Here is a 23,154-nt window from a genome sequence, read left to right on the forward strand (position 1 = left end):
CTCAGTAAATGTAATATCTGCAGGTGTTTCTCCCAAACGCAGAATGAGTGAGCGTGCTAACTACTGAAACTCTGAGGGTTTTCCAGTCTTGTAATAACGCAAGTATGAGACACACTTACATCCTCTTGAAACGTCGTTTGATGTGGTCCGCAGTTTATTTGGGCAGCAGCCCACATCGTCTCTTAGAAATTCGAACACTGGAATTTTTTACCAGAGGTATTGTTTTTCATGACAGGAACAGTCAGTGTGTCAGTATCTCTTACGTCCACGCACGCTGAGATGTGAAGCTTCTAACAGGATATGAAAAATCTACCTCGTTACCTAAAACTCCCACACTTTGATTCGAGATGGAAATTCCAGCTGTGTGTTGTCGATCGTCAAGCAGAGCAAACATGTTTTAGCAAGCAGGCATCATTCAACAGCTCTTTGTCCCTGTGTGTTGTTTCAGTGTCAAGCCTCCGCCTGTGAAGACCAATCCGTCCAAACGCCACCGTGACCGTCTGAATGGAGAGCTGGACCGACTCACCGAACTGCTGCCGTTCTCTGAGGAGGTCAGAGGTCGCCTGGACAAGCTGTCCGTGCTCCGGCTCAGTGTGGGATACCTCAAGGTTAAGAGCTACTTCCACGGTCAGTGACCTCATGGTGTCATGGTAGTTGTGGTGACCAGTGTTCATTGTATTGTACTCATGCTTCTTTCTCCTGCTCCACGACATTTATCTGACAGCTTTAATTACATTACAAATTAATATTTGTGCATGCAAAATGTGAAAATGTACATCTGAAACAATTAGTCTATCAACAGGAAATTAAACACCCAATAATTTAATATAGTTTTCATTTTTCATGCAGAAACATTTCATAGGTCCAGCTTCACATGTATAAAAAATGCTGCTTCTCCTTTATTCTATTTTTACCTTTATTTAACCAGGAAGTCCCATTGAGATTGAAAATCTCTTTTATAAGAGAGACCTGGCCGAGGTAGCAGCCAATCAGAACACATTAAAATGCAATAAATGCAACATATAATACAAAAATCCACAATAAAACAACAACAGCTTTTCCATCATAGTGGAATGCACCAGTGAATGCACCATTGGCCTTGGCTGGAGGAGGTCTGAACTGGAGTCTGATTTAATTGGTCCTCGTTGACTCACCGTAGAAATATTTTCACTCAGCACTACAACCAACTACAACAGTAAAATCCTGCTTTTACATTAATGCATTAGTCATATTAACCTAATTATATAATATATAATAATATACCGGTCACAGGGGACATTTGTCAGCATTGAGTACTTAAACTTTCAATTATTTAAAATACATTTTCCTCATTGGGTGGTACAGTGGTGCAGTGGTTAGCATTGTTGCCTCACAGCAAGGGGATTCCTGGTTTGAACCCAGGGTGGGGGTGCTCTTCTGTGTGGAGTTTGCATGTTCTCCCTGTGTCAGTGTGGGTTTTCTCCTGGTTCGAACCCCCCACCCTGCGTTCGAACCAGGAACCCCCCTGCTGTGAGGTGACAATGCTAACTGCTGCAACACTGTGCCGCTCAGTCTCTGCAAGTTAGCCTCGCGTCACCAGGCTCTTCATGTAAGGCGAAGAGCCTGGTTTCTATTCACTCTGAATTTTGTCTGGATTCTGGTTCCGGTCTAGAGAGCGGATGCGGAATTCACGAAATTCACCAAAGTAAAAGTGTTCACCAAAGTAAAACTTTAAATTCTGGTGCACCATCAATTTGGGGTGATGAGGGGTGTAAGAAAATTGATTAACTTAATGGCTTGGGGCTTTTCTTGTAAATTATATTCTTTAAATTAAAAAGTTTCAGCGCATTTTTATTAGCTTGGTGCTTTTATTTTGACGGAAAGGCGCATCTCACTCGCCCTGGTTCCGGCTCCTTACCAAAACGGCCACTAACGGCCCCAGACTACTGCAAGTACTCTACAAGTCAGACCAGTAACGTTAGCTAGCAAGACTTGCAGTGTGCATGCCGACCACAGACTGAATACAATAATGGACCTAGCCACTGTGACCTGACTCCTGTTCTGAAGCCTCGGGTTTATTATAGTAACATTTTCAATGCAGGACTCTTACCTGTAGTGAAGTATTTTTACAGTGTGGCGTGGCAGTTTTATCTCTAAAGCACATTTTATACAAGACGATAAGTTCAAGGTGCTGTACAGAGAGGTTAAGACAACAGAATTAAAATAAAGAAGAGGTATAAACAGTAAAAGAAGGAGCCCAAACATTTAAAACTGTAATAATAATATAATGATAATAAGACCTCTGGTTTTAAAAACATTTGGTTCAAAGAGAATAAAAAGGTTTTCACTTTGGCTCGTGTGGTATTTGCACTTTTACCCACGTAAAGGATCTGAGTACGTCCTTCACCACTGGAAGTGACTAAGTGTAATAAGGTCATATGAAACTGGTGTGTGAAATATTGAAAGTGAGAGACAGTCTGTGTGGGATTGATGTGTCGGGTGTGCAAATATGCAGCTGCGGACATTTTTGTGGCTGAGCTGTGAGCGTTCGCGGTGTCAGAGAGGGAACCTGACACTGTGAATAATGAATAGTGGCCCTGCTGGGAGGGAAACAGGAGAGTGTGCTGCAGGGCAGATGGGAGTCTATGCAAAGGAACATGAGACAGGCAGGCAGGGAACAGTAGGTCCTTATTGTGACGCTGATCAAACACACACACACACACACAGGCAAAGGTGGCGGTGAGCGGCCTGAAACCGTCCTGGTACATTGTGCTGGTGTCAAAATGTGGCACTGAGGTGACGAAGCTGATTAAAGTAAGCTTAATCACATGTGTGTCCTAAAGCGCAGTTCCTCTCTCTTTGTTCTGGCTCTAGGTGAAGATATTGTTGTTGGAAGGAGTCTGGTGATATTCCCAAAACCAGCAAGTATTGTGTTTTTATCAGAGCCTGATACATCTTCTTCCTCTGTGCCGCAGAGCTCCATTGTTGTTCAAAGACTCACACATCAGTGAGCCACCCTGTTGCACTGGGTGACATGTTCCTTCATTACCATGAACACACACACTGTAGATGATTCTGACTCAGTCCCACATACCACTAACCCTAACACCGTCCTGCTGCCACAGATACTCACGAAAGCACCAAATGTGGATTAATCCACTGCAGAAAATAGTCCCAGACAAATGCACGATTTCCTCCTGTTGGAGAAAAACCACAGTGAGCAGCTGATTCAGGAAACTACAGAGACTTTTTTTTTTTTTTAAAAAAAGGAAACTATATTAGGATTATTTTCATTGATGATTAATCTGTCGTTTATTTTCTCCATTAATTAATTTCTTCTTTGGTCTATAAAAAGTCAAAAACTGGAAAAAACAAACAAACTCAACGAGCTCAACGGTGTTTACCAAAGCCTAAAATGACGTCCTCAAATATCGTGTTTGTCCACAATGCAAAGATGTTAAGTTTACGGCCACAGAGGAGTAAAGAAACTAGAAAATACTCACATTTAATATGCTGGGATCAGAGAATTTTTACTTTTGTTTCTTAATAAAAAAAAGTATTTAAACTGGTTTATTGATTATCAAATTAGTTGGTGATTAAATGAATAGTTGACAACAACTTGATTGATTGTTGCAGCTTCAAACTACATATTTTTTAAGGCTGAGAGCCACAGAAAGGAGGTCATAACGTATTAAGAGACGGACTAACACATTATGGTTTCAGTCTTTTTATAGGATTTGTTGACAGTAAGAAAAATATGAAATAACACCAGACTTTACCTTGTAAGTTTTGCCATAGTGCATGAGCTCAGCTGGTTATTTTTTATTTACATTTTTAAACATTCTCTGTGAGTTTTGAAGGAACACTCCAACAAATTAATACTGCACTTTAGTGAAGTTAGTACACTCAAAAAAAGACGGATCAAAAGAGCAGTCAAAAACGAATCAGCAGTTGCAGATATATCCCTAATATTCAGAACATAGTAGGATTGTAACGGAATGAGATTTTCACGGCCTCAGAAAATATCTTGGTTTCACAGTATCACAGTGTTGCAGAATTTATATTATTATCAGTCAGAGTGACCCTAAAGCAATGAAACGGACAGGTTATTTTTGGTTGAACAAATGTTTTATTCCTATAATTGAAACTATGTGTGAAAAGTCTCCTCTTTGAGATTCTTGGTCCAGTTGCATTTTCTTTCTCAATATCATAGATAAGCACGGTACATGGCGTGATAACCGTCAACTTTTATAACACAGTATACCTTGAAATTGGTATATCGCTGCAACTGCAGTCTCAAGTATGGCTGAAACTCCAAAAACACTAGATCCTACATATCCCATGATACAGCTCAATTGAATCTTTCATTAGACCCTCGCTGCCTGCTAATCACACACATCTTTCAACCTCCACGCACCAAGTTTGTAACTTTCTGTTATAAATTCATAGTGCCCTGTTTAAACAACCCATAATGCATGGTGCAAGTGCATTTAGGGCATGTCCAACTCCACTTTTGCGGTTAAAGGGTGCATAATCTGGGCGCTCTGCAGCTCTGCTCTGATCTCTGCTACGTTCTCATTTTACAATATATCAGGAAACTCGCGCCATTCTCACTACAGACTGGGTTTTTGTTGGTCAATGGCACAGTTTCTGCTGCCTCAAAATGGTAGTACACCAACAATGCACATGACCACACCTCATTTCAAGACCTACATGCCCATGGGCGCAACTGCGTTGGTCTGAAAGCGCTGTGAGCTGCTTTGCGTCGGGTATAAGACAGGGCCATAGTCTGCAAGCCCAAACGTACTCATTTTCTCAGGCCTCATAAATCGCCTCCAGAGCCACAGCAGTAGCACTGAGTAGTTCTCTGTAAACTGACCTTGATGTGTAAAAAAAAAAAAAAGTGGAGTTATTCTTAAAATATTCCTGTGCTTTCAGTCAAAGCAAGCCACGATGCTTCCGCCAGCTGTCGTCTAAAATGGACCCAAACGTGGGCTCAGTTTGAACAAAATTGCACAGTAACCAGTGCCATCATGGCCACAGATTCTATACCAGAGGAACAGCAGAGTCCAGCAGGCCTCCCCTCTCTGTTTGTGTCTCGTTTCGCCCTGCTATCAGCCAGCTGATCACTGACGTTGATGGAGCAGAGGGGGGGCGCAGAGGGAGGAAGAGGAGGGCCAGAAGCTCTGGAGCACAGTGGCACGACATGAGGGCTTCTTGACAAGGCAGTGCAGATGGAGAGTGTTTATGAATGGAGACGTTTGAGCGGCGAACACACTGCAGCGTCACACTGTGCTCCGCTATTATATAACCACCCATACCAGACAGACGCTGTTCTAGATATGGAGATTGTTTTAGTTACACACATTCAGCTTACACCAAGGTTACCAAAAAAGTGAGGGGAATCAAAACAGAAAGAGCTGAGAGGTGAGGTACGAGGAGATGAGGCCAGTCAGATGGAGGTTGTATCTTCATCAGCACGTTCTGCCCCGTGCCGTTATCTCCTCCTCAACTTTGATGTTCTCCAGCCCGACAGCGCACACCAGCTGTCATCAAGCGCAGCTGTGCCTCGTTTTTAATGTCACCCAGCAACACATTATCACTACGACCTCGTCACATATCGACGTTTGGTCATGTCCAGATACGACACGCAAGGTACCCTGGGTGTGTTGGTTGTTGACGTTATGGGACACCGTGTCAAGTTCTGCCTGTTACATGCGTTGTCTGTTTTCAAAATACACTTCTGTTTTCACAGGAAATTTACAGTTTACATACAGTCTCTTTCAAAATAAATGCACTATGTCAGTACAACAATGGGAATTGAAACTTTTATTTCCTTCAACAGCTAACTCATGCATAGGTTTAGGCAACTAACGCACTTGGTTCAGTGTTGGAAAAAAGAACAGGGTTTGGCTGTATCATTTTACAGGACATGAACACTGCTCTCCCTGGTGAAAGTTGGTGTTTGTAGGACCCATCCACCACCCTTCCTGCCCGCCCTACTCGGACTTTCGCTGCCTTAACTTAACCTTCTGCGTTTCCCCCTGATGCAGCTGAACGCTGTTAAACTATAACGGCAACTGGCCGCGTATCATGCCGACGTTAAAGGAAGGCTTCATTCGTTGGTGTCTGACGCTGCAAGTCTTTACATATAATTATCAAGTCCCTAGGAACAGTGCTGAGCTTTGAAGCCGATGTGACGTAGTGGCGGAACATTGAGTTACAACTTCTGGGTCTGTCACATGATGCCATCGAGCCCAAAAAGACTTTTTCTCATAGACACACATCGTGAAAGAGACGTCTCTAAATCAGTGGATGCATTTTTTTAGCATTACAACCCCTGTAAATTTACTGCTGTCATTGTCGGCATTTGATCCATTCGATCTGATAGTATTTGCAAAGTTTAGAGCTGCATGATTAACACATTTTATCACCATTCAAGTTAGCGCAGCGCTAAACCGGAAATTAGCCACTCAACTGGCAGAAGTCTCTTTCGTGCTTGCTCCCTTAGGTTCATGATGCAGGTGATCTGGGTAATTTCACACCTTGGAATTGAGCTTTCTTGGCTTTATGAGCCATTGAGCAACTTTCACAGGATGAACGGGAACCCACCTCCAACACTCTTTTTTCTTTATATACATCCATGATATTTATATTCAGTGTAAACTGTAGTTTATTGATCTTCACACCTCCTCCTAACACAGCGGGCAAGGGAACTCTGGCAGATGGTGTCAAAGTTGTCTGGATATACACAGGGTTCCCACGGTCATGGACAGCCTGGAAAAGTCATGGAATTAGTCAAAATTAGCACGGCCAATACATTTTCTTTAGCTGTCGACTTGATGTAGCTTTAACGTGTTGATGTGTGACTGCGTTTTGTTTACCATCACGTACATATTGTCAGCTAGCTGAAATGTGTGAATAGAGTTTGAATCTGATATGTTTGAAAACGTCGGGCAAGTGGGGCAGGAAGAATAAATTCTTTATTATGGGGATCTGGGGAAGTTATGGAAAAGTTTGGAAATGTTGTCCATGAAAAAATGTGTGGGACCATGCGTGCTACGAGAGCCTATCGTACCTGAGCAATGGCTTGCTGGTGCTCTGAAACCAGGTTGGAGGTGCATGAAGCTTTGCCAAAATAGAGCCTTACTTAGCCTGTGCTTAGCCTGATGTTTGCAGGAATGAATGAGTAAACAACAGATTGTTTCAGTTTTTCCCAATAAAGATGTCCCAACCTGCTCCATGCATCAGTTAACAAGCTAAGCATCATGTTGCTTGCTTGAAAAACTGCTAGCCTGGCTTTATTTTGGTGAAGCTTCGCGCACCTTGAACCTTTTTTCAGGGCAACAGCAAGCCCTTCTTCAGGCTCAATCAGGGCTCGATAGCTCTGTGAATGTTGTTGTCGCTCGTTGTGAATTTGGAGACTTTTTCACACGGCATCTGCATGAATTCGCTTGCTTGTGCGCCTCTGTGTTAATGTCAGGGTAATCTCCGGTAAGTGCAGCTGATGCTAGATAGCTTGCAAATGATTTCTTTCGCCTGGGGGTCTTCTGTTGACTGTGACCAGTATTTTCCCAAAGATGTGTCTGAAAGATGGAGAGTCAGGCAACATTTCATTCAGCACATATCCATCCACAAACTTCATTAGTTTTGGTTTAGCTAGCTTTGGTTGTTTTGCCAGTGTCAGGCTGCAGACATCCTCTGAGGCTGAGGACGGCTCACCTTTGGTGGTGTGTATTTCCTGGAGCTCCACGTTGTTGTTCTGGTGTTTCAGGAGGTTTGAGGTTGTGGTTTTCACAGTGGAAAGTCTTAGTGCCACTACCTGCAACAACCATGTTCTTGTCATCTTTCCTCCCGACAAAAACAGAGTAATGGAAATATGTTCAGCTGCTGAGTGTCAGCGTTTCCATCTTCCAAGCTAGCTTGCTCCTTTGTGACGTGCACACAAGACAACAGTGTGACTTAACCTGGCGATGTGTTTGATCGTTGGATTTCAAATCAGCAGTGGGGTGAAAACTAAAGCAAGGTTGAGACAAGCTGAAAACACAGTCGAACCCAAATTCTCCAGGATGAAAGTGTTTCAGTTTTCATTGTTTCTAGAGAAAAGACCTCTCTGTGGCCTCCTGGATTTCTTCTCCATGGAATTCTCCATCTAATCTTCCACAGCAGTTTCCTCTGATTGTGGAGGATGTTTGTTCAGGGCCTGATGTTTTAGCCCCATTACGGTTGATGCTGAACAAAGCCTTAAAAATAACACAAAACTTTCATACGGTCCTCACGCAACCTCTGTTGTCTTTTGTTAATTGATAGGTGAAGTGTGTTTGTTTGTTTTGAACACGTAGTTACATCAAGAAGAAGGAACAAAAACAGGGAAGTGCTGTTATAGTTCAAAGTTTATATGAATTCATGCTCCTCAAGTTAGAAAAGTCAGATTCTCTTCTTGAGTCTCAGTTTTTAAAGCAACAAAATCAGAACATTTTGGAAAATCTGGTAGGTGTTTATATGTTGTGTGTATCCTCAAATGTTTCAGATTGTTTTTGTCTGGTGGTGGTGGTGTGTGTGTGTGTGTGTGTGTGTGTGTGTGTGTGTGTGTGTGTGTGAGAAATGCTTTATTGTTGTTTTGGAGGCTGACGTCAGCCCCGCAGACGCTTCTGCAGAGCGCTGGACACAGAGCACAGTCAGGGCCTCTGTTGTCTGTCCTAAGCACACATGGAAACACAGTCCACTTACTGTATGTGAAGCACTGTCAACAAACTCCTCTGAACCCGAGTGAATCAAACCCTCTGTGAGGAAGCGAGCTGGCAGGCATGAGGGGGATTTTCAGAAAAGAGGGTTTTATTCAACCATGAAAACGAAGGAACAGTTTACAGAATGTGCAACAAAAGTTCTGGAACCATAAAAGAGGTCAACTAAACTCAGGCGGAGATAACTTAAAATAAACTGAGCAGACTAAACAGGCTCACACAGACGACAGCGACCGAACAAAGGGGAACATACAGCGAGTGTATGTTGGCTCAACAGACCGTTTTCTGCAACAGCAGGGGCAACAAATACAAACACTACCAGCTCAACTATTGTAGTCTATTAGTTTAAATATTTTAAGGAAATAAAAAACGAACGGTAGCGTAAAGTAAGTACATGTACTCTCATGTAGTGTACTTGAAGGGATACTTTGCCCATTTTCAACCAGCTTTGTTTCATAACAGTGTTTGTCGTATGTGTAAATGAACTGTGGTAAACTGATCACCATCTGACGAGTGCCGTGATCTCCCTGCTCATCTCTCAGCTCAAATCTGCAGATTTTTGGGGCTGTTTCTCGAGCTTTACAAGCTTCACATAGTACTTTTGAATTCCCTCCTCCACATGCACAGTCACCACGGACAGAAAGAGTGTAGAAGCTGACTGAGAGAGACAGCCGCCTCTCTCTTCTCTCTCTCAAACTCAGACCAAATGGTAAAACTAAGCAGTGCTGATCAAATATAAACCAACATTCTGTTCTCATATCCACCTATTTCTTGCGTAAAATGCCTCCAGAAACATATTTTAGTGCCCTGTTTAGCTGTAATATGAGAGTTTGTGAACAGGAAGTGGATGCCACATTGTTTCCTGTACTGTGGGAAAACGAAGGCTGTGCACTGTGTTGCCTCTTGACAAAATTATTTTCTGAAACATATTTTAGCTTATTGTTTGACTGTAATCTGAGATTCTTTGTTACCAGTCAGCCACCACATTGATTTTGCAAGGGCAACTCGCATTGCGTCCCCCACTAGCGGGAGCATCCGATGCATTCTGGTAGTTGTAGGTTTTCTATCTCCTGAGCAAAAGCAAATATCACAGCCATTTTTCTCTGTTTTCTTTGATCACGTTGCACCAATTTCAAAAGTATTTGTGTCTTTCTGCTGCATAGACAGCAGAGTTTTATGAAAAGACCATCTATCCAGCTGTGAAATGTTCCTTTAGAACAGATCAGACTGGGTTTTATGACCACCTTACATCAAGCAATGGAGCTCATGAATCAGACATTGGAAATCTGTCTGCCTTAGTGAAATCACTTGAAAAGTTGCTTGGTGTAAGTTTAGCATTACTTTGCAGAATCGGATTAATTGAAAAAAATAATTGGCAAACAGAAATGTCACATGTAGCTTCACAAACTGACTAAGCCAGTCACCTGTGTGCACGACAGCTGTTAGTGTGTAAAGGCAGATTTCAAACGGCTGTAAAAAATTCTGTTATTAAGACAAAAATCTGACAAAACACATGTTGCATCTAGACAGCATGGAGATGTTGGTAATTTGCTTGTAACAATGATTGATTTGCTCCATAAGTGAAAAACTATTGTTTAAAATTGCCATTTTTACATTGACTCCAATTGTTCACATTAGAGCAAAATTCAAAATGCTGTCAAAAATTCAGTTTTTGAGATAAAATTCTGATATTTGCCACACATCATCTACCATGACTCTGGAATTATGTCTTTTTTTCATGAACATTGAAGATTTATTTAGCAAGAATTTGCATGTATATGTTTACAGTACCGTTTACAGTCAAACATTTTGATGCACTGTAGGCTCAATTTTTGATAAATCAAAAATCTGAGAAACGTAGTTTGTGTAGGACAGTCTGAAGATGCTCTGTAGCAAGTTTGGTGTCAATTGAGCAAAAACTGTGGGAGGAGATAAGTTTAAGAAGTTTTACAGTTTTTGAAAAAAACAGAGTGATGAACTTCATAATTTGCAATAGGTTTATATGTACAAAAGTTTCTTCAGTATTGGGGCTACAGTTTGGTGAAAGTTGGAAATCTGTAGCACGTATGGTTGATTTGTTGTGAATTTTCAAAATTTTGAACTTTAGAGGTTTGCTGTAGCGCCACCATCAGGACTATTGTCCTGTTTTAGCAGCTGAGGCAATCTGGCATGAGACTGGACCTTTGTGCAAAGTTTGGTGATTTTTCGCGTATGGGAAGTATGATTTCCTCGAAAGACGAAGAAGGAGAAGAAGCAGGAGGATAACAATAGGGTCCTGGCAGCTTATTAGGATGTATTATCATAGGTCAAGATACCCAACACTTTATGAAGTGATTAAAATTAGCTCCACCTCTACCAGCTGCAACATTAAAGTGATCAGAATATGAATGCATCACTGATTATAATTTGTAATACTGAAATTGGCCATCTTGTGAAGGGCTCATTGAATGAGTAAAGTAAACGCCTGATCAAAAAATATAAAATGTCTCCTCTCACAGGTGTGTAAGCTACAGCAGACAACTGCCCTGATGAAGAGCTGTGAGTGGCAACACGTTGATCTACTTTGCCATGTAAAATAAAGGCATTTTAATTTTTGCACAAACCCCACAATGTGCCTCAGATTGTTTTTGAAAGACTCTTGCATTTTATATTGTTTTGATTGGGAGTGTACTGTAGTCATGCAATGAGCCCTTCACAAGATGGAATAAACAGCGTACACCTCAAGTATCACCTGTATATGATGACTACTAAGACCCAGCAGCGCTACTTTTCTGCTCCTTTGTCTTCACTGAAACAGGCCATTTTGAGTAACTGGTGCTTTTATTCTTAGTGCTTTGAGTATATTTTGATTCTAATACTTTTGTACTTCTACTTAAGTAAGATTTTGAATGCAGGACTTATGCTAGAGTGCTGTTACAAAGACCTGAGCACAGACTTCTTTGCCTGATCTGATGAAATAAACCTTAGTACACTTTAAAATAAACTTAATTCTGTTCAAATGTGAACTTCAAAAACTAATATCTTGGCAAAAATACTAAATAAACTGAATATGGTGCATAAAAGTAAAAATAAGCCTCATCATTTATCTGTTTGCAGGTGTATGCACATGAGGTCAAAAGGTCAGCAAGCTGAATAAGTAGAAAGAAAGTATTAATTGTAAACTATAAAGGAAACTAATGTGTGTGAGTGTGTGTGCAGGAGGGTTGAGCGCAGACTAGCCTGTTGTTTCCTCCAGTGAATGAGTCCCAGGTGATGCTGCTGCCGTCGCTGCTGCCATCACCAGGAGTTTCCATGGCGAACCCTTGTCACCATAGCAACGGAGTCCAGAGTCTGAATGACTCAGGAAGTCTAACACCACAGGGAGGGCTGGGAGAGCTGGTTGTTCATGTCTGCTTCCTGTGTTTGTGGATAACGAGGTTACGGCGAGGTCAGCGCCGTCGTTAACTCGGCCTCCAGCTGCACTTTCCTGCGAGATAAATCTGCTCTGCTGAGTCATGAGCGGGCCAGAGATGCTGTTGCTGATGCTGCTGTGATGAGTGTGTGTGTGTTGATATAGTTTTGCTGTTGTTAAATGCAGACACTGTGAACTTCAAATCAGGAAGAATGTTCGACTTTTTTGATTCTCTGTCCTCTGGAGTTCTTCACAAACTCAACACGTGCTGAGTAACTCTCTACATTCTCTCCCTGATTTCTCAAATGAGATCACAGGTGTCATATTGTAGTCATATCTTTAATAGCACGACCACAAAAACAGGTGTACCGCACACAGACTCTAACGTACAAAAACCTCTATCACCAGAACAGACTGTCTGCTGCTAACCAACAGCTTAACCTTAACCGAACCCCAAACCAGAGCAGAGTTCATCTCCTCCGCAGACAGTCGGTTAGTGCAGTCTGACACCTCTGAACACAGGAAGGATGTGACGGTTGTGAGGAATATATGACTGCAAGATAAGCAGAAATGATACTTGCCTCCATAAACTCACAGCACGCAGCCTCTGAGTTTTATCAGATAAAAGTTGCGAAGTATTTGCAGTTAAGCCATGGTTAGCGATCTGTTTAGTGAGACATGAAACAGTAAAAATCAAAATGTGAAAAGTCAAGTTTACTTTGTACATGTTATTCTGGCTTTTAGAACCTCTCGGTGTCTTTACACTGAATCAGTTTTGAAATATTTTAACAACTGTTGGATGGATTGATCTGAAATTTTCGACATTCAGTTCAGTTCAGTTCAGTAATCTTTACTGTTGTGACATTTCATGTGTTGCCAAAGCACAAGTTGAGCAAAGTGTTAGTTCAGACAGGACACGATGTCAAGCTCAGCTGACATCTCAGCCAAATCAGCTGATCTCAAGCAGCCTGATCAACTGATGGGAGGGAGTCAGCTGATAGATCACATGATTCCTTTCTATGCAACCAATTGGCAAATCTCATTTACGGCCTCTGCAAGCTGTTTTGCAGCCCGTCTCCACCCCAGCTCCTCCTTTTCATGTTGTGTCTGACTTATCACTGTCATTTCTGTTTGTCATTGATGCTACTCTGTTCTGTACCCGGGGGGTCTTTGCTGCTGCTCTCCGTGCCTTAAGCTTTCCTCATTTGAGCATGGAAGGGCAGTAGGTACAAAAATCTCTAAACGTTTAGAGTGGGTCATTTTTTTCGTGTAAACGTGTACACGGGTTTCACCGCTGGGTGGTGCTATTGCATTATACCAGTAAAGCCCCAGTTATCCGAATACTAGTCTGAGTGGGCGGAAGTTCGCTGCATAGATCAGCCTCTCATTGGGCGGAACGAGCCACCCGCTGAAGTCCTTTACTAACTTTTGCGGTGTTTGATCTTGCGGGGATGTAGCCATTTTTCTGCCATGGTTCACGTCCTGTAGGCGATATTTTTGTGGGCGTGTTACACCAAAACCTGTTTCCCCCCGGCAGTATTTTTGCAAGCGCACCGTTGCTGTGGCACCACCCAGAACGATTGTGATTGGTTGAAAGAAATACAAGCAGCCGGGGCGTTTTTTTCTCCAATCTTAAAGTGAGAGTCGGCGCAGCCAGACCTTTCTTTTCTTGAGAAAGGTCTGGTGAGCGAGACTATCCGAATACCAACCAAACGGGCCATTTAACCAATGGTTACAGGACGCCACTCCGAAATATCACCATTCCGATGGTCGCCATCCTGAATTCTGGTCCCTGAGTCCTGACAGTGAGCTATAGCGAGCCTGTAGAAGCCGTATTTCCCATGCATGTCAGCTATTTTCATCAGGGACGCACGCGAGTAATTCAGTCTGACTTTACCTGTTTTTCACGAACTCCTCTGGTAATTTTATTAAAAGGCATGGTATATAGGTCCACAGTAACTTATCATCATTATTATTATTATTATTATTATCATTGGGTCTTATAAGCGTGGGCAATGAGCACCGGGCCATCAAATCACAGCATCTGCGTTGAGAGGACATGGAATTGTGTGCGCTTTTACGCACACGGGTCAAGGCGATCACGGATATTTGATGTGGGAAAGATGTAGCCAGATGTATTACCTGTTTTAGATACGTGGCTCGTCCGTCTGTCTGTAGCACGAGTCATGTGCGCCACTTCACCACCGACCTGTGCGTAAAAGCGCAAACAATTCCGTCTCCTCTCTACGCGGATGCTGTGATTTGATGGCCCGGTGCTCATTGTAGCCCACTGGTGAACGACCCCCTTAACGAACGCGACGTTTTAATAGCAGTAACAGTGCACGTAGGCTACTGACCTGTTGCCAAACCCGGTCTCACACCATTTCTTGTCATATTCACAGTCTATCACAGTTAGTCAACAATTAGTATCTCTCCCCTCCCCCCTAAAAAAAAAAAAAAAACTTTTTTGTGTACTAATTTTTCAGAACCGTTTATGATCTCAAACACGTGTAAATGTGTAAATGTGTACACGGACTCACCCCTAAAGGGCAGGGAGGTTCACTCTCTGTCTTAAGGCTATCCATGTAGGCGCGTGGAAGGGCAGCGAGGTTTGCTCTCTCTGCCTCTCTCATTTTGGTGTGGAAGGGCAAAGAGGTGTGCTCTACGCCTTAGGCTTTCTACATAGGCCTAAAGGCAGAGAGGCCCCCGAACAGAGCCACACCGCCAAATATAATACTGCAAATGGAAAAAAAAGTTTTGTTTGACTAAAGTGCTCCTGACTGAACTACAGTTTAAGACCGTTAATTTAATTACTGCAAAGGAATATAATACTAAATCATGGACATAATTAAGAAACTCTTCAGCCTCTTGAAAGTCCTCCTCTACAGTTTTTCACCTTAGGGGCTCTTTAAGGGATAAGATGCAACAAGGACAAGGACCTGGTCTCAACTCTACGTCACAACTCTAAGAAGTTTCTTCACTAGGAGCAACTCTTACAAGGAAGCTTTGTGAATGCGGCCTCAGCTCTTTGTAGAGCGATGAGGAGACTGTAACCTTCCTCACATCGATACATGAAACACAGAAAGTGCATTTTTCCATCATTCTTCCACATGGTTTTCCATCTATGAGATTTGACTGGAGCTCTTCTGATTCCATTATCTCATTCTCTGCTTTGGTTTAACAGCACTGACTGGAGAATTAGCTCCACCAGCTGTTGATGTCGATGCACTCAACTTGAATATTTATATAACAGAAGTGGATGGAAATAGCATTAATTTGCATTTTCTTTTGCCGATGTAAATGTTATTTAAATTCAGTTAAAATTTGTGCTGCAGTTGGACAGAACCTGGCTGATGTTAGCATTTAGCTCAAAGCACCACAGTACAGTTGCTCACAGAGTTGATGGCATGGCTATGGACTATCATTTAAAAACAGTGCACATTTTTGGAAAGTCGCTTCTTAAATACATTTATAGTTTGGGATAGGAGTGTAGAACCACTTCCAAATTGTCCGATCCATTGAAATCATATGCCTCTGAGTTTTTCAGTTTTTTAAATTTTTTTTTATCAATGCCAGCATGTTTATATGCCGCCACTTTCGACCGTCCCATTTTCATGAACATGAAATCTCAAGAACGCCAAGAACGAGTACACTGTGGTCATAAAGGGATGGACACGCTCAGCAACAATACTCAGGTAGGCTGTGGTGTTTAAACCATGCTCAGTTGGTACTAAGAAAATCTCCCCCACACCATTACACCAGCAGCAGCAGCCTGAAGCGTTGATACAAGGCAGGATGGATCCATGCTTCCATCTGAATGTGGTTTTTCCAATCTTCTATTGTCCAGTTTTGGTGAGAAAACCCGTGTGAATTGTAGCCTCAGTTTCCTGTTGTTAGCTGACAGGAGTGGCACCTGGTGTGGTCTTCTGCTGCTGTAGCCCATCTGCTTCAAGGTTGGACAAGGTGTTGTTGCTTCAGAGATGGTCTCTGCTGCTGTAGCCCATCTGCTTCAAGGTTGGACAAGGTGTTGTTGCTTCAGAGATGCTCTTCTGCACACCTTGGTTGGAACCAGTGCTCATTTGACTTCCTGTTGCCTTTCTATCATCTTGAACCAGTCTGGCCATTCAAAGTCCACGTTCAAAGTCACTTCAATCACCTTTCTTCATCATTCTGATGCTCAGTTTGAACTTCAGCAGCTCGTCTTCACCACTTCTACATGACTAAATACATTGAGCTGCTGCCACCTGATTGGCTGATTAGTTATTTGTGTTGAACGGCTGTACCTAATAGTGTCCAGTGAGTGTGTATGCAAAAGTGTATAGTTGCGTGTATGTGGGGAAGCTGTTCGACCATCTGAAACACAGTTGTGGTGAAGCATATTTGCAGCTTTAGTTTCCACAGAGTCTGAAGGGTTACAGCTCTCCACTCTTCACCCTCCTCTTCCTCCTCCTCCTCGTCTCTCCAGGCCTCCCCCCCGACTTTGGCGAGGTGCGCTGACTCTGCGTGTGAACCCTCTTCCTTTAAAACTGCAGTGCTGAGCAGTGGAGGAAGACGGGGGGCGAGAGGAGAGGCGGAGGAAGAGGAAGGGAGGCAGGAAAGGGTGGAAGTGAAGGGAGGAGGGGAGGTCAGGTTACAGATTCAGGTTAAACCAGACTTTTTGGTTAAAACTGTCGAATTTGTTTAGTGTTTAACATCTCTTTACTGTGTCACACATTGTGTCCAATTTTCCAGAATCACACTGAGTGTAACACTTGCCGACATGTTGATGTATCGCACCAGTCGGAGCCGACCCCCTGAGTTGGTCTCAGTTCACGCTGTAATAACAAACTGGAGATTCTTTCTGAGTTCTGCAGAAAGCAGCTCTTGACCGAGATGACAGGACAAATTCCTGCAGATCCAGTGGGTTTGTTTTAAAAGGGGGAGGGCGAGCGGTGGGAGGGTGAGGGAAGTTTGTTAGCGTGCCATAGAGTCATTACTGTAAGGAAAGGAAAGGAGGTATCGCTGAGCTGACTTGAAGCCAGTGATCACAGATTAGATTACACAACATTTTGCTTAAAAAAACACTTATTTTTAACACAACAGAAAAATCCTCTCCATCCTGTTTGACCAAAATAAATCTGACTTGGGTTGAGAAAGATTTTCTGGACAGTGTTACATGCTCATAGCAGAGAGCTTCACTTGCACATGCATTTACACACAATAAAACACACACTGTCACCTTCTGTGTGTGCGGTCTCTGCTGTCCTTCACATGGAGGTAAAAGCTGCCTGCATTCGTCACTGATACTTTGTCTGTTGCACAAATAAACCAGTGAAACATAAGCAGGGATGCAGTGAGTGTTGCATAAACACCCTGGATACCCAGCAGTGTTGTTTCTCGTCTCTCTGAGCTGTAGCGTGTAGAGACGAGTCTTTGATTACAGAGTAAAGTTTCTCCAGCTGAGAAGACAAACCAAAGAGAAGGTGACTGTTATTAGGTTTGGTGATTATTTTAGAAACTCTTTTGTCCACCTGATGAGTAATGAGTCCAATATTCACTCTTTATTAGCTCTGTGTTGTGAGAATTTACCTGTCGCAGTAAGCATGGAGCCCTCACTGTCACTAACTGCACTCCCTGAACAATCATATTTTTGGAGAATTGAAAGAGTGATGTCAGAGAGAAGCAGACAGAGGGGTCTACAGTCTGTGTTTGAAGGATATATCCAGGATGTCAAACTGACTCAGCAGCAACAACAGGTTAAAAAGACAAAGATAGTTAGAAGCTAAAGCCGAACTATAGGCTACAGATCACAGTGTGAAAGTGAACCAACACATCACTGCTGATCGCCACACAAGACAATGAATATAAAGGGAAACTTTGCTGATACTGAACCAGCTGTGTGGCATCACAGTGTGTGCAGATGAACGTGTTTGGCTTGGTTTGGGACGTCAAACAATGTTCATCTGCACACACTGCGATGCCACACAGCTGGTTGAATATGAGCTAGGCTGACCAAACGTCCTCGGACATGTCCACTTTTCACGTCCTGCCCGGGGCGTCCGGAGGGTGTTTATAAATTGATGATAATGTCCAGTTTTCCTTGTGTGTGTGTGTGTGTGTGTGTGTGTGTGTGTGTGTTAGAGTGCGGCACGGGCGCATATTTCTGTCCAAACCCAACAGTCATTCTGTGTTATTATGTCCGAAACCGAACCGAGCCCGACATTATTTAATGACTAAAGCACTGAGTTTGTGTCACACAGTTGTTATGGTTACAGGCTATTTAACAGGCCGGGCGTGCACCGTGGGTGCTCCACGGAGAGGGAGACCTCCGTGTTTGAGACGGGAGTGGGCGGCGGGAGGTCCGACGCTTCCAGCCAGGGGAGAGGGAGAAACAAACAGCCAATGTGTCTGTGTTATGTTCAGGTGTTGTCACGTAAATAACAGTCCCCAAGCAATAAACAGGACAGATAGTAGGATTTTATTTATTTTTACACTACATTTTCACTGAAAGCTGACCGAATCCGACCCGAGCCCGAATACAATTTATACATTTTTGACCGAACCCGGAACGACCCATCGGGACCCGTCAGGTAGCCACACTCTAGTGTGTGTATGTGTCCCCTATCTATCGGGGCCTATCTGAATTTCTGTCTTTGAGAGATATTATTTTGTAATATAACTGAATATTCTATCCATACATCTAAACTTTAAATATATTAAAATTATAAGGCATCTTTGAGTAAACTGCGAGTATCATTTAAGTAGGCTATCTCGTGGCCGGGCCGAGTGTCCTCTTTTTTGGAAATCAAAATATGGTCACCCTAATATGAGCAAAGTTTCCCTGCTTCCCTTCACTGGTTCCTGTGCAGCAGGGTCGGTCTTTGTTTCACTGTTATAATCATTACAAAGCAAAAGCAGCATGTGTATACATTCAGTAGGCTATATCTTCAGTAGCTAGCTAGCTAACCCTACACTTTTCAGGGTTTGATTTTGGTTTTGGAACAGGGAAGAAACGTATATCTTTTTCCAACCTCTCCAGGTAACGAGTAGGAAAATGAAGGAAATCTGAAATGACTGCATTAGAGTCAATGGAGCACAGCCGAGTTGTTGTCGGACCCTCGTCGGAGACGGTCCAATGCTACGTTATGATTAGCCAGTCTGCGTCCGGCAGCAGGACATAGAGAAGGGTCAATTATCTGTCGCTTTAGCTGCTAAATGCTTCACTGTGTTCACCAGCTAGTCTACCTGTGTCTATTTGGTGCTGAGCAGGTCGTGTCCAGCGGGTTTATCAGAGCTTTCTCTTGGATATAATACAATATTATTGCGATACGTTGAGTATTGCGATACCATATATTGCGATATATTGCGATTTATTTCCTTTTCCAACTGCAAATTATTTCCCCAAAGGAAAACTTCGTCATCATCAATTTTACTTCATAAGATAAAGTTGTCAGTCCGTTCGACTTTAATCGTTTTTATTGCAGCAAAATGTGACACAGAGCAGACAGACTGACCAACACTGTCATAAAACCTGTCAGAAATGCTGCATACACAGGGCGTTGGTTGCTTAGTGGTAGAGCAGGCGCCCCATGTACAAGGCTGTTGCCGCAGCAGGTTCGAGTCCAGCCTGTGGCCCTTTGCTGCATGTCACTCCCGCTCTCTCTCCCCCCCTCACACTTGTCTGTCCTATCCATTAAAGGCTGAAAATGCCCCCCCAAAATATCTTTAAAAAAAGAGAAATGTTGCATACACCTGACAGACTGACTGTGGGCAGATTTAGGCCAGATTAAGCGCCTGAGCCAAACACTTCACATGCAGGTATCCTGCTAACTGAATGGCAACGGTGCTGCATTTTGCAGGAGGTCTGCTATGTTTGCTCCATTGTGACTTCCCTGTCCTCTGTCAGATAATGTCCCATTATAGTCACATATGAATCCACTGACCTTGAAGTCCAGGCGGCTTTATGCTTCACTTCTCTGTAAAGCTTGGGTACGGCTGTGTCAGTGAAAAAACGTGGGGGCGGAATCACATACCTGGGTTCATGTGTTTTTAGCAGGTAACAAAAGCCTTGGTTTTCAACAGCGCTGTATGGACGCAGATCTTTGCACATGAAGTAGGTGATGGACTGTGTTACTTCCTTCGCTCTCTCAGAGTTGGATGGTAGTTTTGTGGAGCTAAGTGTGTCCAGGGCTGGTTGATTTTTAGCGTTAGCTTGGCCGTCATCGGCTAACGCTATCTCTGGATGGTGGCGTGAGGTGAGCCCTCATGTTCGTAGTATTCACAGAGTATTTTATTCTCATATGACTCTGCTTGCAAATCACTTGGCATTTCCAAGTCCTCCTTTCCTTAAAAAAAATCTAAAATAAGTCCAGACGTTTGATTTAAACGCCAACGTCGTATTTCTGATTTCTTTGTCCAACCTGACTGAGACTTCTGCGGACCTCACCAGGAACAAAAACATCAGCACCATCTAGTGGGCAGAAAAAGCAACTGATGTTATTATTCTAATACCAAGAGTTGTGATAAAATGTGTATTTGAAAAAAATGAATAATATATATACATGGCGTCTGTGTATCAATACAATAACACCACGCAAAATATTGCAATAATGTGCTGTACCGATTTTTCCCCACTCTGAGAAAACAGTTAAGTTGCTATGAAAAACACACTTCTCATTACTCAGCGTCATATCTCAGGAAGAGAAGGGGAGACATTTGGTCAGATACTGAATTGGTGACTCTAATCTTGAAACTGTGCTGATTGTATAGATCTTCTGTGTGTGAAGCATCCATGTTTTCACTGACATGGATGGAGACTGTCAGAGACACTGGACTGGTGGGCGGAGTCATACAACCACAAGGCAGTTATTCTGGTTTTGACTAATTGGTTCTCTTTTGTTTATTGCAGTGGCGCTCCAGAAGCACACGAGGTCAGCTCCTCTTGTTTCTGCAAACGACAGAAATGGACAGTCGGCGTCGCTGGATGGAGTCAGTTTCTCAGAGGGGGAGCTCCTTCTGCAGGTACAGCAACTAAACACTGGATTACATGTGTGCATATGTGTGTAGTGGTTAGTGTGGATGTCATTTTGTATTTCCATGATTTCTGCAGGCTTTAAATGGCTTTGTGTTGCTGGTGACGACTGATGGCATGATCTTCTACACATCCCCGACCATCCAGGACTTCCTCGGCTTCCACCAGGTAAAACACAGTGTGAATATCTTTCTTTGTACCAGAAGTGGAGGAAGTTTTCAGGTGCTTTGTTGAAGTAAAAATAGCAGTAGTATAAGTACCTCATGACTGTACAGGACTTGTAGTAAATGTAACCTGTCTTCCTTCCTGTCTTTCCTCAGTCTGATGTGGTGCAGCAGAATGTGCTTGATCTTGTCCACATGGACGACAGAGAGATGTTCAAGTGTCAGCTCCACTTCGCCCTCAACCCCAACGACACGCACTCAGACGTGAGAGCAGAAGGTACGAATTCAAGTCATCAATATCTACCTGTGTCTGTGTCACAAATATGATACGTTTTATTCAGGTGTTACCTCCATATTGTTGCTCAGAACCTTTGAGTAGTGTGCCTGTCACTGTGGGGGGTTGCCGTCATCCCTTGTTGAACCTCCTCTACCGTTGCCCTAGCTCGAGAAAGCTAGAAGGCTAAGCTAGAAGGTAAGATGTGGTGCAATACAGTAAAGGAACGTCACCAGTTTGAGATGACTGTTGTTTCTCTGTAGATGGGCATTCAAGCAGTAAAGCCTCCAGCAGCTCAGTGAGCTTGTTGCCTCAATACATCCCTCCAGAGAACTCCTCGTTCCTGGAGAGAAGCTTCTGCTGTCGCCTCCGCTGCCTCCTGGACAACACCTCTGGATTCCTGGTAATGTAGTCTCTTTTTCAAAGATTATTTTTTGGTGGGCTTTTTGCCTTTAATTGATAGGACAGTATTGGGTGTGAAGGGGGATGACATGCAGCAAAGTTTGGGGACTCTAACAGCAAAGGCCTGAGGTTACAGGCTGAGATCAAGGAACAGCCCTGCAGAGCTGCATCCTCTGATCTAAGGGAACACTGGATGAACACAGTCGTTAGGATTCATCCTCTGGGGAACGTAAATGCTGTACAGAATTTCATGACAGTCCATCCAATATCTGCTGAGATATTTCCGTCTCGACCAAAGTGATAGACAGATGTGTGTCATCCACAGAGCCGTGCTGCCAGCATCACCTGATGTTTGTTGATATTTTGTCTCCTCCGCTTCCAGGCTCTGAACTTCAATGGACGTCTGAAGTACCTGCATTTGCACGGAAACACAGGGGCTGATGGGACCGCAGTTCCTCCTCAGCTGGCTCTGTTTGCCATTGCCACTCCTGTGCAGCCTCCTTCAGTCATGGAGATCCGGACGAAGACCCTCATCTTCCAGACAAAACACAGGATGGACTTTGCTCCTCTGGGCATAGACACCAGGTAGACATCTCTGGACAGTCTCTTAATATAATATTAAATGCTTCCCAGGATCAGCTTCTTTAACAGTCCTTGTGTTTGTGTGTTTCAGAGGGAAGCTGGTTTTAGGATATTCAGAGATCGAGTTGGTCACACGAGGCTCTGGCTATCAGTTCATCCACGCTGCTGACATGATGTACTGCGCTGACAACCACCTCCGCAGTGAGTTATCCTACAAGACACACCAGCATTATTCATGTGCTACTCTTCAGTGCTGTTATTAACCTGATTCACATATCCATCTTCAGTGATCAAGACTGGAGACAGTGGCTTCACGTTCTTCAGACTGCTGACTAAAAAAGGACACTGGTTGTGGGTTCAGGCCAACGCTAGGGTCGTCTTCAAGGGAGGGAGACCGGACTTCATCATCGCTCGGCAGAAAGCCCTCACGTAAGCATCAGCTTCTTATCTTACGCTCTTATTTGGCCAAGGTTGTCATTTCTGAAATGTGTTCTTAAGAGAGGTCCTTAGAAAAGTCTACCTCAGATTCATGATGTGTTCTTAAACCACAGAATTGTTCGCACCGGTGTTTTTATAATTGTGAATCCCATTTTCCTCGTAAATTAAAG

At 43.2% G+C, this 23,154-nt stretch overlaps 1 protein-coding gene across 1 annotated transcript in view; it reads left to right on the forward strand.

Annotated features, from left to right (window-relative positions):
* LOC125878675 (aryl hydrocarbon receptor-like) overlaps nt 1–23,154 on the forward strand; it is a 36,749-nt gene that overhangs the window by 5,323 nt on the left and 8,272 nt on the right. The window contains exons 2-9 of the mRNA XM_049560056.1: nt 449–627; nt 21,002–21,114; nt 21,203–21,292; nt 21,445–21,565; nt 21,826–21,965; nt 22,347–22,549; nt 22,638–22,747; nt 22,834–22,975. Of these exons, the coding sequence (XP_049416013.1) occupies nt 449–627; nt 21,002–21,114; nt 21,203–21,292; nt 21,445–21,565; nt 21,826–21,965; nt 22,347–22,549; nt 22,638–22,747; nt 22,834–22,975 (1,098 nt within the window). The remainder of the gene's footprint in view (nt 1–448; nt 628–21,001; nt 21,115–21,202; nt 21,293–21,444; nt 21,566–21,825; nt 21,966–22,346; nt 22,550–22,637; nt 22,748–22,833; nt 22,976–23,154) is intronic.

The sequence above is a fragment of the Epinephelus fuscoguttatus genome, linkage group LG18 (genome assembly GCF_011397635.1).
Source record: "Epinephelus fuscoguttatus linkage group LG18, E.fuscoguttatus.final_Chr_v1".
Classification (NCBI taxonomy): Eukaryota; Metazoa; Chordata; class Actinopteri; order Perciformes; family Serranidae; genus Epinephelus; species Epinephelus fuscoguttatus.